At 36.2% G+C, this 16,745-nt stretch overlaps 1 protein-coding gene across 4 annotated transcripts in view; it reads left to right on the top strand.

Moving 5' to 3' along the window:
* Positions 1-16,745, top strand: part of VWF (von Willebrand factor) — a 247,354-nt gene that overhangs the window by 100,948 nt on the left and 129,661 nt on the right. For all 4 annotated transcript variants that reach the window (XM_042469124.1, XM_042469122.1, XM_042469123.1 and 1 more), the window contains 4 exons: positions 948-1,067; positions 2,357-2,500; positions 7,008-7,151; positions 15,776-15,937. In XM_042469124.1, coding sequence (XP_042325058.1) covers positions 948-1,067; positions 2,357-2,500; positions 7,008-7,151; positions 15,776-15,937 — 570 coding nt within the window. The remainder of the gene's footprint in view (positions 1-947; positions 1,068-2,356; positions 2,501-7,007; positions 7,152-15,775; positions 15,938-16,745) is intronic.

The following is a 16,745-nucleotide window of genomic DNA, read 5'->3' as shown; positions in this document are numbered from 1 at the left end:
GATGCCAGGCATGAAATCCTTCAAATAGCTATATCTTGCTGAGTTTTGTAGTGCTTTAAATAGGCTGAAAACTGTTTTGACTCAAAACATACCTGGATACATGAAATTGTCAAGCTTGTATCTCTGAAGCAGTCCTCTTTAGACAGGTTGTGGGAATCAAAGAATTCATTAGATAATTATGAGCCATTTTTAAAATTCTTGGATGAGGGCCTTCTCCTGGTCCTACCATTGTCATAGGGATGGCCGGTGAGGGCCTTTGCAGTGGCTATTTACATGCTTAGAACCTTCCCACAGAAGAATAGTCTGCACCCTTATGTGCACTCCTTTTGCTGCTAGGCAAAGGCTTTGTTAATTTTAGCCAAGCTTTTTTCAGTCAACTGGTTGTTACTGACGTTTTTTTAAAATAAGGAATACATTTTATTCTCAGTATTATATTTTAAATGCTTTTCAACTGTTTTGATCCAGTTATTTTAAACAGAATAGTTTAATTATTTTAAAACTTTTAAAAACATAACCACTGCATTATAACCAAGGTTTTAAAGCTGTATTTTGTTATATTTTATGTGGTGGGACCCTCTGGACCCAAAGTTGGGTGAAAGGGAGGATACAAATAAAATAAGCAAATAATAAACAAATAATTTGTATTGTCATAGCAGAAAAGATCCCAGAACAAAAGAATATGTTCTGTGCTGATAAAAGCTAATAGGGAGGCCCAGAGTCTGAATTGGGAGTGCTACAGTGCTCAGCAGTATTCTAGGAGATGTTCAGGAAGTTTTTACCAATCAAACTAATACAGAAACAATTTTCTGCATTTTAAAAAGAAAATAGAGTATTATTGTAACATTTCCTTGAAAAAAGGTTATTTAAACCTAATTGTCTTTCTCTGTAAAGATTTATCATTGTCTAGTTGATCAGTAAATAAAATGTATACTTGTTTGTACACTTAGGAACCTGCAACAGTCCAATAGATGTGATATTTCTTCTGGATGGAAATCCTAATGTTAAAGAATCACAGTTTGAGAAAATGAAACTTTTTGTGAAAGCATTTATTGAACACACTGATGTTGGTGAGTCATGTATATTCCCTTCATTGTTCTAGAAATTTAAAATTCATGTTGAATTTCTTCATGAGGAGAGTCATGAATAATGTTCACTACTGGTGCTCTCAAAACACTTTAAAAAGGATGAGCATAATTACATTGCTCATTTTGCATAATTTATTCTACTTCTCCTGGTCATGTGAAAAATGGAACAATTGATGCAAGCTCAGCTCCAGGAAAAAAGATTTTACCTCAACATTAGGAAGAACTTCCTGACAGTAAGGGCTGTTCGACAGTGGAACACACTCCCTCAGAGTGTCGTGGAGTCTCCTTCTTTGGAGGTCATTAAGCAGAGGCTGGATGGCAATCTGTCGGGTATGCTTTGATTGAGATTTCCTACATGGCAAGGGGTAGCCCTTGTGGTCTCTTCCAGCTCTACGATTCCATGATTCTATTTACTGACTACATATTAATAAATGAGAGTTTTGGATACAAGTGTTCCAAGCTTGTACCTACTTGGAAGTAATTTTATGTGTTCCTATAGGTATAATTCAACCATAGCGACTACAAACAATGCCTATATCCAACTCCTTCCTAGTTTCTTGGTTTTGTTTGGTTTTGTTTTTTGGTCAAATGACAATTCTTGCACTATAAACCTGGATTAAAGTCCTTTGTTATTATTTGATTTCAAAGTACCTTTCAATTTTGGAGCGCATGTGTAACAAAAAATAGTATAGTATGGTGCTTTACAGAGTGCCCAAAAAGGGCGCTCTGCGAGCACCTGTGTTTGCTGCGGCAGGGAACCGCAGAGGACAAACCATGTGGTTCCCTGGTGCAGCAAAAAGAACTCGCAAAAAGCGGGCTCTTTTTGCTGTGCGGAAATGATGCCGCAAGGTGCCAATGGCACACTTGCAGCGTCATTTCTGCGCCGTGACGTGTTGATGCTAAGCGTCTGCTACGTCAAAATGGCAGCGCCCATGTAGAATGGGTGCCGCCATTTTGTATGTGCTTGGCACGTACTAGGGTTAGGGGCATCCGGAAAGGATGTCCCTTCCTAACCCTAGTACGTGCTGAGCACATACTTTTTGGAGGTGTGGAACCTGCCTATGTCTCTTTTGTAGTGTCTCTGATGTTTGTTATCATGTAACTTTCATTAACAATAGATTGACAAGGAGCCATGAATTGAGTCTCAGATTGTTTGTTGCAGGCTAGGTTTGATTTATGAAATAATTTTGGCAGTGTTGCTAGTAAGATTCAGGCAGTCTTAAGTTCCAGTGTTTTAATCTTTCAGTGTTTTTTCTTTCATAAATCTCCAGGCCATACAGCAACTCAAGTGGCTGTTCTTCAGTATGGAGAAGTCAATACTTTGGAAATGTCATGGAATGTACCCCAAGAGAAGGCAATTCTTTTGTCTATAGTGAGCTCAATTCATCAAAGAGAACAAGGCCCTAGCAAACTAGGTAAGTGATTGTTCGGTTTGGGCTGAAGGAAGGCTATATTCCAGTACATTCCTAACAAGACTTATTTTTCTGATGACACTCATATTTTCTTATTTATTTAAAACTAAACATTTTCCCTACTTTTTTAGAGTGCAGTGCTACCACCCAGGCCATCACCTCAACTGACCTTCAAAATCAACTCAATAATAAAAAGGGATATTTGGTCACATAGCCACAGATGGGTGCCCCAATGCTAAGAGGTAGTCTGCCCAAATATATAGAGATCTGTCATACTTGGTATGGAAGCACTAACACACATAGATAGGATAGAACCCCCTGAGGCTGGAATTTGCATAATCCCTTCACATAGGATTGTGATATGGGAAGACACCGGGTATCTGTCAGAAAAGTTGGAAATCAAAGGTTACTATTATTGGAGATGACACCTTTTTGTTTACGATGCTTCCATTTATTGTTTGCTCATTTCCACACCTCTGGCCATTCTTTCTTCTGGAAAAATCCACTCAAAATGACTGAGTAACTGCACCAATGACCTGGTTTGCCTTATATAAACAGCTGTTTAGGCCATTCTAATTCAGTCTTGGTTGAAACCCTGACAAATTTCAGCTAGACTCCTCAGTATCACTAGCCAACTCACTAGTACTATTGGTAGAGGGCAAGTTTCTCTTTTATATATTTGGCTATTAGAAGTAAAGTTTGGTATGCTATGGAGTTCTCAGCTTCCATGAGAAGCAGATTTAAGTAATGAAAACTCAGAATAAAATGAGAAGAAATTATGGAGCTTTTTTCATATAAATCTATCTCAGCTTGGAGAAAAGAAAATGTATTCAAGTTAGACATAGGTAGCATATATGTCCTGTTTCAACATCAATAAAAATATGTCCATTACTGGAAAGAATATAGAATGCCAAATAGTGAAATATTTTTGGGAGGAAATAGTTTCTTCTTTTTCATGTATGAAAACCAGAATACAAATCCCCAAGGAGAATTACTGTTATTGACAATTTACCAGACAGAAAAGCAAATTAAACAAACTGATTAGTTGCTGAAAACACATTTGACAATGTAAGTTGGTCAGTATTAGGTGCAGTATTAGATAAGATAAAAGTAGGAACATTGTTCTCGGAGTGGATCACAGCAATATACAGAAAGTGAAACTGATCATACAGTAAATGGGGGAAAAAACAGATACATTTCCAATCTCTAAAGGAACAGATCAAGGTTGTCCACTATCCCCACTATTATTCATAACAGCCCTGGAAGTGTTGAATAAGAGAATAAGATCAGAAGAACAAATAAGAGGAGTAAAGATGAAAAAGGAGGAGAGCAAGCTGTGAGCCTTTGTGATGGCTTGATGATTACCTTGGAGAATCCGCAAGATAGCATAGTCCATCTATTATGATTATTTAAATATTTTGCAAGGATATTTGGATTTAAAGTCAATAAAGAAAAGACAAAAATAGTCACAAAAATATGTCCAAACAAGAAGGAAAATAGCTAGAAGAAATAACAGAATTTAAAGTCAGGAATAAAGTGAAATATTTAGGAATCAAAATCACAAATAAAAATTCCTATCTTTTTCAAAATAATTATAACCAGGTTTGGAAGGGAATAAAAAAGCACCTAGAGAACTGCAGGGAAAATACAAATGTTATTTCTAGGAAGAATAATACTAGTCAAAATGAATATATTTCCAAAGATGTTATTTCTATTTCAAACAATTTCGGTTATCCATAATGATAAACTATTTACTGACTGGCAGCAAGACATCTCCAGATTCATTTGGGCTAAGAAAAAAACAAGAACTAAGATGAAAATACTCCAAGGTGATAAAAAAGAGGAGGTTTGGAACTGCCCAATTTCAAAATCTACTACAATGCAAGTTGCTTGATGTGGACTAGGGAATGGATAACACTAGAAAATGACAAACTGTGCAACTGATTAAATAAAATTTGGATAATGACTCTAGTAGAAAAATTGACTAGTAATCTCTTTGCACACATTTGGAATAATTTGTAAAACAAATTCACCTTTAAAAACTAGTAGGTTAGAAGGTAAGGCATGACCAGTTTGCAAAGAGGCAGACTTAAGAGTTCTGTTATAACAATTTTATTCTTATGTTGGTATAGTATATATCTAACTAATATTGATAACAAAAATGTACTATGAATTTAGAGATAGGCATAAATCATCAATATTTATAAAATATAGATAAAAACAGTATGAGAAAGTGAACAAAACAATGTGAAAACTTAAATAATGGCTTAAGGGTGCAAATGAAATTTCACTGAAAATGTAACCAGAGCAACTTGAATAGGAATGCTAAATTTTCTTCTCCCTCTAGCCCACATTATAAATGTCCTGGACAATTTTTTTATTACTCATACGAAATGCAAAAGTCATATCTTCCTATCACAGAAAGGCCAGTTCAGTTAAAAAAAAAAACCTAGTGTATCCTGCTGAGTCAGTCTAGGCAGAGGGGAAATTTAAAAAAAAAAACAACCTGAAGGGTTCAAACATTTTTAAGACACAGAATTTTGCAAGCGGGGGGGAGGGGGGGTTTGACAGCTACTGAAAACAAATATTTCCCATTACATGAACATCTTACTAAAGATGTGGGGCATTTTTATTTCTGGAAGTACATTGAATTCCTTTGAGGACAAAAAGTAAGATGACACTGAGATTTTTAATCCGTCTGGATAAGGATTTAACAACAAATAACTTGCTAAGGATATTTGTAGCACACTAACCTGAGTGATAATATTTATTGGTTGTTTCTTCCCACTGGAGATCATTATACATCCATTAAGATATTTGCTTTGAATGGTAGTATTAAAATAGAATCTTGTTACCTAAATTGCAGGGGGGTCCTGATAGGAGATCCACAAACTGAATTCAATGTGGAACTTAGTTTTGCTCAAGTGGAAGCAGTGAGAGGGCTATGGTGATGATAGCTGGGATCACACCTTTGTATAACAAGTCCAAGAACTCCCAGAGTGCAAAGTACAACTTAGTTTTATTAATTAAAAGCAAAGGGGGAAATCACCATTCATGCAATATCATTCATAGATGCACACACACAAGAACTAACAAAATTAAAGACAGTTGCTTGTTGCAAGGTTGAGGTAAGGCAAAACTTTACCAGTGAGGAAGCAGTGTTCCAATTGTAGTGGTCAGCAGCCTGTAGCTGAAAAAAATGCATTTAAAAACTGCTTGACTATGACAGTCCATCAGTGTGATTTTGAGGTTAGACTAGATGATTACTTGAGGCTTAAGCAAAGACCAAGTTCAGTTTTATTGCCTTGCAAAGGCCTTGTTTCGAACATGCAGTTTATGCTTTCTGCTGTGTGGTTAGAAAACGTCCTATATTATAAACTAAAAGGCACCTAGAACAATAACACGTCTGAAGGTTTCAAAGTTTCAGAACAACTTGACCCACCATTTCTTGAAATGTAAACATGTTTTGTTGATACCATAAAATGAATGTGCTAACATAGATATAGAATGAAATGCAACAAAGGGAGGAGGAATATAGGGCTTTGGATTTCCGGTCTTTGTATGAATTTCTATAAATGCTTGGCAATATCTGAGTTCAGGGCTCCCTCTTTGCACCTTTACATGAGGAGGGGCCCCGCCGTAAAATAAAATCTCTGTGTCTTCTGATTGTCAGTGGGTCCTTGTGGTTGATTTCACCTGCCTTATCTGCTTCACAATCAAGGGATGATGAAAGTGACAGTGGCTCAACAAGGCTGCCTGAAATATAGGGGGACAGCCAACCTGTGTTGAGAGGTCAATATGAAATCTAACAGCATTCCTGCCTGATTTCAAACTGAGCCAATGTATGAGTGCCAAGGCACACTTTTTATAGAGTCTTGGGGCAGTTGGGTGGATTTTCCAGGAATCCCTAAAACAATGGGATTCTCACCTGGTTGATGGTTTTAACAAAGTTAGAAAAGGAATATTTTTGGTTGATGGCAGTGACATTGATTTAATCAAGAAGTAATAAGATCAGGACAGTCCCAGGGAGTTTGGGATAGGAATCAGGTTTGGAAAAGTACAGTGGGGATAGCAGAAAGATTGGCTTAATGCTTTGGGCTTCAGAAACCTTGTTTGTAACCTCTAAGAGGAAATGAACATGGCAGGAAGTGGGAAGCAGTGATATTCACAGCCATAAAGTTACAGGGGTTCTTTCCACATGCCCTCAGGTATATGACCAGTCAGAAGTTCACTTAAAAGTCAGCTGAGCTTTCAAGGGTCATGCCTCTGCAATTGCTATTATAATAAAATGTAACAAAATTTGTGTACTCTCAAATAATGCAGGATATGCAGAGTATGGTAACACTGTGTTTGCCAGTTTTAAGCCAATTTCCTATTTGCTGTTACTAATGCTGGTGTTATCCTACATGTGAAGATACTATAGTGATCAGAAGGTTGGACTCAGTGGTTCATGAGGCCTCTTCCAACTCTATGATTCTATGATTTAAAGTATTTTTTCTTTCATTTACAGGTGAAGTGATAGACTTCACAGTGCAACATGCCATTTCTGAAGTTAATGGAGGACGGCCCAATGCTTCCAAAACAGTAGTGATTATTATATCAGATACGTCGCAAGACTCAGTGAATACTGCTGCATACTCTGCAAGAGTGAACAGTAAATCCTGTTATTCTGCCTCTACTTTTATTTATATTTTATCAGAATATTTGGGAGAGTAAGGATCGAAACAGATGGCCCTGAAGGGGTGGCTTGATGCCGCCCCTTTGACCACAGGACCAGGGCTGCAGCAAACACATGCCACGGCCCTGATCTGACTTTGTGCTAGCATAAAAAGAAGTGGCAGATAGCCATTCCCCTTTGAGTGGGTAAAAAGCTGGCTTTCTGCGGCTTTGCGGCTTTCCTGTGTTGTGCAGCATATGAATGGTGTGCCATCAAAGTTCTGCAAAACTGTCCAGGAGGTCAGCTACCCAACAGCTTTCTGCCCGCTTGGGGGCATGTGTCATCTAAATGACACCCCCCCCCAGCTGCTGGGAAGCCACTGCAAAGAGGCAGTCTGTTTCTCCCCTAACTCTAATTTTTGAGATAGTCAAGGAGTGACAAATCTTTAACCCTCCTGATACAACTCCCACAGTTCTTTACTGGCTTTTGGAAATGAAATTCCAGTGCATGTAATGACAAATGGCTATAAGTATATGGCAATCATTTTGTTGTTAATAACTTGATATACAATGAGAAGAGATCATTCTAATTCTCAAATTGCATAAGGACTATTCATAAAATAGTCTGTTTGTATAGTTTATTATTCTTTTATATAAAGCATTTTACCTCATTTTTCAATTAAAAAGAGCAGTAAAGGACAGGAGGTCTTAGAAATGTCTGATCCACAGGGTCACCATGGGTCGAGATTGAAACGAGGACAATAACAACAAACAGCACATCAGGGAATTCCAGATTACAGCAAGGTCTTTGATTGCATAGGTCACAAAAAGCTATAGCTTACTCTTAAAGTGATGGAATGGCCACTATATTTGATTACTCTAAGGCACAGCCTGTACTCAGGATAAGAGTACAGAATACAGAGAGGTTTCTATTAGAACACAATACAGAGGTTTCCAGGTTGAAAAGGCACCACGTCACAAGAATCCTTGAGTAGTTCCACTCTGTGTGTCCCCACACTACCTGAGGTAACTGTCAATTTGAGATTTAAACTGATGGAAACTGCTTCCCAGACACAGGAAGCTCAGAAGGGCACCTCATTTGTGCCCAAATCCCGCTTCTAGTGGCAGATGACTCAAATTATCATGATGATGGAGGAGAGGGAACAAGGGACTTGCCACCTGTTTGAGGGCTCAAATGTTGTGAATTCAGCTTTCTTGGAATCAACAGTGGATTTCTTGAAATTAAGGAAGCCTGCCTGATCATGGAACTGAGTCTTAACTCCATCACTTCTGTCTCTACATCTTGGGAAAAGTGAGTAAACAGCCAGAGGAAATATAAATTTGAGCCCATTCTCCTTTATTTTTATTATTTTTTATTTTATTTTTGTAGATTACATAATATTTGCTAAATGTATATACAGTGTCAATACTTTTTCCAACTTTCTTAACATAAAACCTGTTTCCATACCTTTTGTTACTAAGTACATCAATAAAAAAATAATAACCCATTCTCCTTTAAAGGTTATTATAACAGTTTCTTATGGGTTTTTCAGGCTATGAGGCAGTGTTCTAGAAGACTATTACTGATGTTTCACCAGCAGCTGTGGCTGACATCTTCAGAGAATACTGGTATGGGAGTGAGTGGGGTATATGTACTGTTGGTTGAGAGGAAGTGATTTACAGGTATTGTTCTGTTGTTGAATGGCAAGGCCTCAGGGTGTCTATTTAATTAATGATCCATTGTCTTCTGGGAAACCCCCCTGAACCTGGGTGGTTTTCATTTGCCTTTGATGGGTCTTGATTTTAGTGTTTTTCAGGGCTCGTAGCCAAACTTCGTTTGCTTTAAGGGTTTCTTCTTTCCTGTTGAAGTTGTCCAGGTGTTTATGGATTTCAATGGCTTCGCTGTGAATTCTGACCTGATAATTGCTTTTTTATTAGTTTATTCCAACATAAAAATGATTTACATACCCATATTATACATTTTACAAATTCCATCTACTTTCACAAACAACTTACAAACTTTATTTCCTCATCAAATTCAGTATTGTAAATACCACTCTATATTTCCTTTTATATTGTTCTTATTCCTATTATATTTAAGATATAAAATTACTACTTCAAAGTATATTAATCTAATTCTTGCTTCTGTGAAAGTGAATTTGTTTTCCCAAAGTTTTGCAAATGTTGAAATGTACTATTATTTGCGTATGCTGATAAAGTGTCATATAAAGCTAAATCATTCATCCATACCTCTATAGTTGGAACTGAGTTTGAGTTTTATCCCCACTTTAGCCATACAGAGGCATCTCAAAAAGGCCCTATTGTGGGCTACCACTCTGCAAGCAAAATTAAGATGTCCAATCAGCTGTTGGAATTCTTTAAGGATAGCCTTCTGTTTGTGCAAAAACGCAATTAAGCGATCTTTAATTTGTGACAATTGGTCAAAGGGTAGTCTGGAGCATTGTTGTACCATATCAATTTCAATCCCTAAATATTTAATGCAAGTGGTTGGACCCCCTGTCTTTTTGTGAGCAAATGGCTCCCCAAGTTTTCAGTGTGCAGGGCAAATTGCTTCATGAGAAAAGCACACTGTCCCATTCCAGCTCGTCCAGCAAATAAAAAATCATCCAAATAATGGACAACGCCATGTAATTCAGATTGCAATTTAACAGCCCATTCTAAGAATGCGCTAAAAGTTTCAAAGGCTGAACAGGAGACGGGGCAGCCCATTGGGAGTGCTCTGTCCATGTAGAATTTGTCCAAGAAATTGAGACCCATCCCATGCAAATGAAACCCACCCAGGGTCAGGGGATTTCCCAGCAAACAATGGATTGTTATTAAAAAGATACCTTGAGGCCTTGCCATTCAACAACAGACCAACCCACAGATTAACATGCAAATCGTTTCCTCTCAACCAAGGGTCACACAGTATATATATTCCGCTCACTTCCAGACCAGCATTCTCCAAAGATGCCAACCACAGATGCTGCCAAAATGTCGGGAATAAACTCTTGTAGAACATGGCCACATGGCCACAAAAACCATGCAAAGGCAATGTGACTCCATATTTACATGTTTTCTTGCCTTCTTTCTTAATTCAGTATCAAATGAATTCATCTCTCATTCTTTAAATCAAATATTTATTTTCTTCTAGCCCAATAATCATATTTGTACCCCATTCCTCTTTTAAAAATGAAATCGATGGTTCCCAATCCTTCTTAAATTTATCTATCATGTAATATTTTTTATCAAATGTGTGAGTTTATCAGTCTCCATATAATATACAATTTCAATATCCACTCTTTTACATTCAGTATTTCTTTCTTTTTCCCATTGGCTGCATAAAGTATTCTTATGGATGTGAGCATATAAAATATCAATTTCCCATATGTTTGTTCTTTTTTGTTATTAATATTTTTAAATTTTACAATACAAATTATTACACTTTCTTCATACAAATATATGGTTTAACACTTTACTTTATACTAAATATCACCTCAGTGCACAACTTCCTCAGAGCAATTCCCATCCATATACTCCAACCAAAATTTTAATTCATCTCGTGAAGTTAATTTTCCATCTTCTTTTCTTAATACCTTTTTAATATTTTTCCCATATTTCATCAAAATGATTTCTTTTCCATAATCCTTTCTTCAATTTACATGTCAATTTATCATTAACCGCTATTTGCCAGACTTCTTTATACCAATCCTCCAGTTCCACATTTATTTTTGTTTTTCAACTTCTTGTTATAATTAATCCCGCTACTGTAAGCAAATTTGTTACAAGATTTCTTTCTTTCCCCCCCCATTCTACATCATTTTACAGTGATAACAATACTATATATGGTTTTCTATCTATTCTTGTATCCATAATGTTTTCTATTTCTAATATTACTATTTCTCAATTTTTTTACATTGCCACCACATATGTATATATGATCCTACTTCATTATATCCTCTCCAACAATATTTTGATTATTCTTAGCTATGTTATGTAATCACACTGGTGTCAAGTACCATTTCCAGACCAGTTTATAATAATTTTCCTTAATTCATACCAATAGATTTTTCAAATGTCTTTGTTCCCAAATGTTATTCCATTCATTTTCACAAAATTTACATCTTAATTCTTTTTCCCATATCTCTTTTCAAATATTTTGGTTTATTTCTTTTCTTTTATTCTCCATTAATATTTTATACATTTTGCTAGCTATTTCATTCATACTTTCATTTCCGCTAGTTCTTTTTCTTTCTGAATTATTTGTTCAAATTGCGTATATTTTTTCTTTTCTATATTCTTTTTGAACCAATTTTGAACCATTGTTCTATTTGCATATAATGAAACCATGACATTTTTATTCCCCTAAGTTTCTCTTTTATATTTCATAGTTTCTCTTCCTATTTTTAATTCTATCCAATTTTCTATTTTATCTATCTTCCTTTTCTTTAATTCCTTATCTAATAAATTTCTTAAATTCTTTGGGAATGACTTTACCATTATTATTGGTACTATCAATGAATTTTCATTCAATAATTCTTTTTTATATTTATTCCATATTTCTAATATATTTTTCATGAGTGAGTTCTTGGTTTCTTTAATTTCTTTCCTACTAAATTCTTTAAAGAAAATATTCCCTATTTTCATATATATTTCTTCTTTTCCTGTTTCTAACCAGTCCAGATCTAATGTACCTAACATACCTTCTATTACATATTTTAATAAATAAATAATAAATAAAAGATTTATTTATATACCGCCCTTCGAAACATCAGGGTGGTTTACAACAATATACAACAGTTCTGTTACAACAAAATACAAAGTACAAAGTTATACAATATACAACAATACAGTTATAACAAAATACAAAATTATACAAGAGTAATTACAAGAAAATACAAAATAGTGCAAGCCCACCCTCCATACAGCGAAAACCCAGAATAAATATCCACAACAATACATAACTCAAGAAAATAAAACTCTAAAAACCATACTATAGCTGGATGGCAATATACATCATCGAGGGGGCTAGAATGACATTGGTGCTCATGGGAAAAACACAATCCATGAGCATATATACCCCATACACAGACAATGTAAGAAAACTGCAACAGAGTAAGACTACTTTCCAAGTCAATCCTCTGTTGCAGACACAGCTAATAGGACCCTGCCCCCCCCGTCCCCTGCAGCCATGTGCAGTTGCGCAAGTGTGGCTGTGAGTCCGTTGGCGGCGAGTCCTGGGTGGGAGCGCAGCTGCGCGGGTGGATTCCTCTCCCAGGCAGCCGCTCCGGCAACAGCGGCAACAAACACAGTCCCTCGGGGCCTTAGAGGGGGCAGGATGGGGAGGTTCCCCAGCGAGCTGGGTTTTATGGGGTGCCCCTGCCACTGACACTGACACGCCCCTCCCCAGCCTCATAATATCCATTTATATTAGGGAGGCCTAACCCACCCTTTCCCTGGGATTTACACCAAAATTGCTTATTTAGTCCTTTTTCCTCCATTACAATATTTGGAATACCTTCTTTTAGAATTTCATTGAAGAGTTTTTGTAATGGGTCGATTAGGTCATCTTAAAATAATTTATAATATAGCATTGTGTATCCATCTGGACCTGAAGCTTTACCATTTCCCCCCCTTTTTAATGGTGTCTCTTATTTCTTGTTTTGTTATTTTATTATTGAATAGTGCTTTTGTTTCTTCTTTTAGATTTATTTTTTTCTATTTTCCCCAAATATTTCTCATGTCTTTCTGTATAGAGACTTCTGAAGTAACTGTAAATGATTTCTCTGATTTGGGGAGGGGGATTTGTGTGTCTTTCTTGGTTTTCTCATAATTTTGTAATTAGATTTTTTCCTTCAATTTTTTTGACTCTATAGGCCAGTAATTTCCTCACTTTGTTCCCATGTTCAAAGTATTTCTGTATTGTAAATTTTAATTTTTTGCTTATTTCCTCAGTCAGAATCAGAAATTTTTATTGATTAGCTTTTAGGCCATTTCAAAATAACACAAAGTGACACTAAAACAAATAAAACACACAATAAAATCCTATAGAAATTCTATAGCAATTAGAAAACAGCTAAAATGTAATAACACAGAATCTGAAATGTATATAGAGTATCGTATGGATGCCATATAAATGTGAAACAATATAAGTACATTAGAAGTACAGTACCTAAAAATGAAACATAGTTATAAAACTGATCATAAAAATCTATACCGCAGGTTCAAGATACAAAAATGGGTAAAAAGAATAAAAGTGAATGTATTACAGCATTAAGATGATACTACATAAAGTAATAAATTGAACATTATTTCCTCAGAAACCCAACTGTTTCTGTAAAAGATAAATTTCTCTTTGAGTTTTTACATCTTGTGGATTTTACTTTTTCTTTCTCTTGAATCCTCATTGAGATTTCTTGGATTGCTTTTTTATTTTATTTTTCTTCCTTTCACGGTTCTTTTTCTTTTGAAAGCCTCTAATGACTGCTATTGAGGTATCCCATATTGTGTTCATATTTACTTCTCCGACTGTGTTTTCATTAAAGAAATATTTCATTTGTTCTTTTGCTTATTATTAGATCATATTTGATTAAATGTTATCTAATTTCCATGTGAATTCCCCTTTTAGGTTAAAGGTTTCCAAAACAATTTGATTATGATCAGATACTTTATTTATTTTTATTTCTACCTCTTTAATTTCTGTCCATAAATCTTTTGAAATAAAAAAATATCAATTCTATAGACTGAATTATGTAGGTCTGAAAAAACTTTATCTTCTTTACTGTTCCCATGTGGAGGTCTTTAAACAGAGCCTTGATGGCCATCTGTTGGGGATGCTTTGATTGATAGTTCCAGCATGGCAGGGGGTTGGACTGGATGGCCCTTGCGGTCTCTTCCAACTCTATGATTCTATTATTCTTTGATCACTGCCATGCCTTCTGAGAAGCAGAGCTCTTGTCCTTGTTCCTGTCATAATTACTGGATAAAGGAAAGTTTGGTATTAATGTTATAGCTCCAAGCTTGAAATGTGGTTCTTTATAGTTTTGCTTCTGGGTTTCTCTTCCAGCTCCTTTTTTTTTTTGAATTCTCACTTCTACTAGAGATATATCCCATTTCTTGCATTTCTTGAGACCCCATTCCATTCTTTCCAAAACAAGTTTCATCTTCAGAGGCATGGAGTTCAAGCTGCTGCTCCTTCTCCTCCAACAGGGCAACTAGCTTGCACTTGCCTCAGATATCGCATGGCAGGTCCTCTAACAAGGAAAAAAAATATCATGGTACAGATGTTGCAGCTCACTGCAACAACTCAGTCACCAACCATGTTCATTATTATATAATGTAGCTGCACAACACTTCCAGCCTTGCCCTCAAAATTCCCCTCAAAATGAATAATAATAATAATAATAATAATAATAATAATAATAATAATAATATTTATTTGTATCCTGCCCCTCTGAGAATAATCTTCTAGCTTTCATAACTTTCACTGTTGTATCTGAAGCAGGTGGAATATCATGCCCTGGTCCTGACTGATTAAATGTGGTTAAGCAAGTGGCAGCAGTGTGTCTATACTACATATGTTAATCTTGTTCAATTTTCCCCCCTTAATTTTGAAATTTTCTGATGATTTCAACTATGAAGCTGAAAATCCAATGGCAGATGATTGCTAGCACAACAAAACTTTCCTTCCATCATCTTCACCCTGCAGCTCTCTGCAGCACCTAATAATTAGCTCAGAAGGATTTCTTGGACTTCTGGAGTATCTTTTTGTGGTGCACAGGAGGCTGCAAGGGAGAGGGGGAAATCTCCTCTCAGCAAAGTATTCTTTGGCAAAATGTCATTGTTTTTTCATAGTAAAATTAAGTAAAATAAAGGATCTGATCATAATTATAATTATAATTAATATTATAATAATAACAATTTATTTATAGCCCACCCAATCCAGGCGGGTTACAACAGTAAAGAAAATACATATAGCAAACGATAGTAACAATAAAAATAACATGACAAATCACAATAACAATAAATAGCAAAAAAATACATCACAATTCACAAAAACAATAAAAATAACAATGAAAAACACATAGCAATTAACATAGCAAAACAGGTACAATAAAAAATTAATCCTCATTCTCAACCCCCCCATCCCATTCCTGAAAAACAATATTAAATAAAACACAATCTTAGAGCATTACAGTCTAAAACCACAAGGGGGAAGTAGGAGCTCTCCATGCCACATACCCCTAAGAGATTACTAAAGACCAGGTGGAAAAAGGAGCAGGAGCTGCCTCTTGGCCTGGCGTTCAGCCAGCGGGTGGTGAAGGAAGGGAGGGAGCGTGGTTTAAGACCTGCCATCACTCCACCCTCCAGAGTCCAGGGGCCGAGGCAAGGCAGAAGCCCAGTTGGAAAAGGGCACAGGAGCTGCCTCTCGGTCCGGGCCAGCCTCTGCCCAGAGTCCCAGTTGCTCGGGAGATTATATTGGTTTGGTGTGCAACATATTTTTATAAGGACATAATTATCAACAGTTTGTGAAACCTGCTTTCCATTAGACAATTTCCGAGTATTATGTTGACATGCAAAATGAAAATAAGATGTATTTGAACATGGTTAACTTTCCCCTAGGGGTATCATTGCTTCCCATTGGAATTGGAGAGAGATATGATGTAGAACAACTACGTACTTTAGCTGGGCCATCTGCACGTGACAGGATAATAAGGCTGCAACAGTTTGATGACCTTTCCACTATGGTTATACTGGATGAATTTGTCAAGAAACTTTGCACAGGTAAGTTTCACATGTCTTTAGAAACTAAACCAAAAAGACATCAATAAAGGCAATGATCCCATCTCTGCCTTCTCCGATTGCTTGAATTACTGTATATGCTCATGTATAAGCCTAGAAATTTTAGCCAAAAAATTGACCCAAAAACATGGCTTATCCAAGGGTAAATTTAAGTACTGTACTTTAATTCTTGTGTAAAAAGGGAACCATCTCTAGGTAAAAGTTCTGTTTTAGAAGCACTGACCTCCCCTCAGCTCTCTCATCCATCCAGATTTTAGGGTGAGCACAAAGCAGTTATGGCTGCTAGAATTTTGTAAGTTCTTTGGCATTGTTTTCCTTTCCTTCATTCTAGATCCTTTGTTACATGCTCTTAGGTTTTACCCTCGACTTATCCATGAGTCATATAAAAATACATAATTTTGTCCCCAAAACCTGCCCTTGACTTTTACATGAAGTCTGTTAAATTGTGTCTGTTAAGTTAAATGCCCACAATTCATATAGCAAAGATGTTGCTAATGCTGTTTTAATTGTTTTCTATTGTTTCATAAACACATTCCACATCAGAATCTTCCAAACCACTCTAATTATTTTACCATTTGCATTGATTCCTGTTTTTGTCGTTCTATAGTGGTGGGATTACATACTCATGTGAGGCAAGAGGCTATGGAGCTGGCAGCATCGCTGCTACCAGAGTATCCAAAGTCAGACAGGCTTTTGCTGAGCAGCCAAACAAAATGTGCCAAAAGAGGTAGTTGGGAAAGAGTAGTACTGACATATCTTTAAGAGACAATGGCAATAACACTATTGTCTA

The sequence above is a fragment of the Sceloporus undulatus genome, chromosome 5, assembly GCF_019175285.1.
Source record: "Sceloporus undulatus isolate JIND9_A2432 ecotype Alabama chromosome 5, SceUnd_v1.1, whole genome shotgun sequence".
Lineage (NCBI taxonomy): Eukaryota > Metazoa > Chordata > Lepidosauria > Squamata > Phrynosomatidae > Sceloporus > Sceloporus undulatus.
The sequence above is the reverse complement of the archived record's forward strand: the minus strand, read 5'-3'. Positions and strand labels throughout refer to the sequence as shown.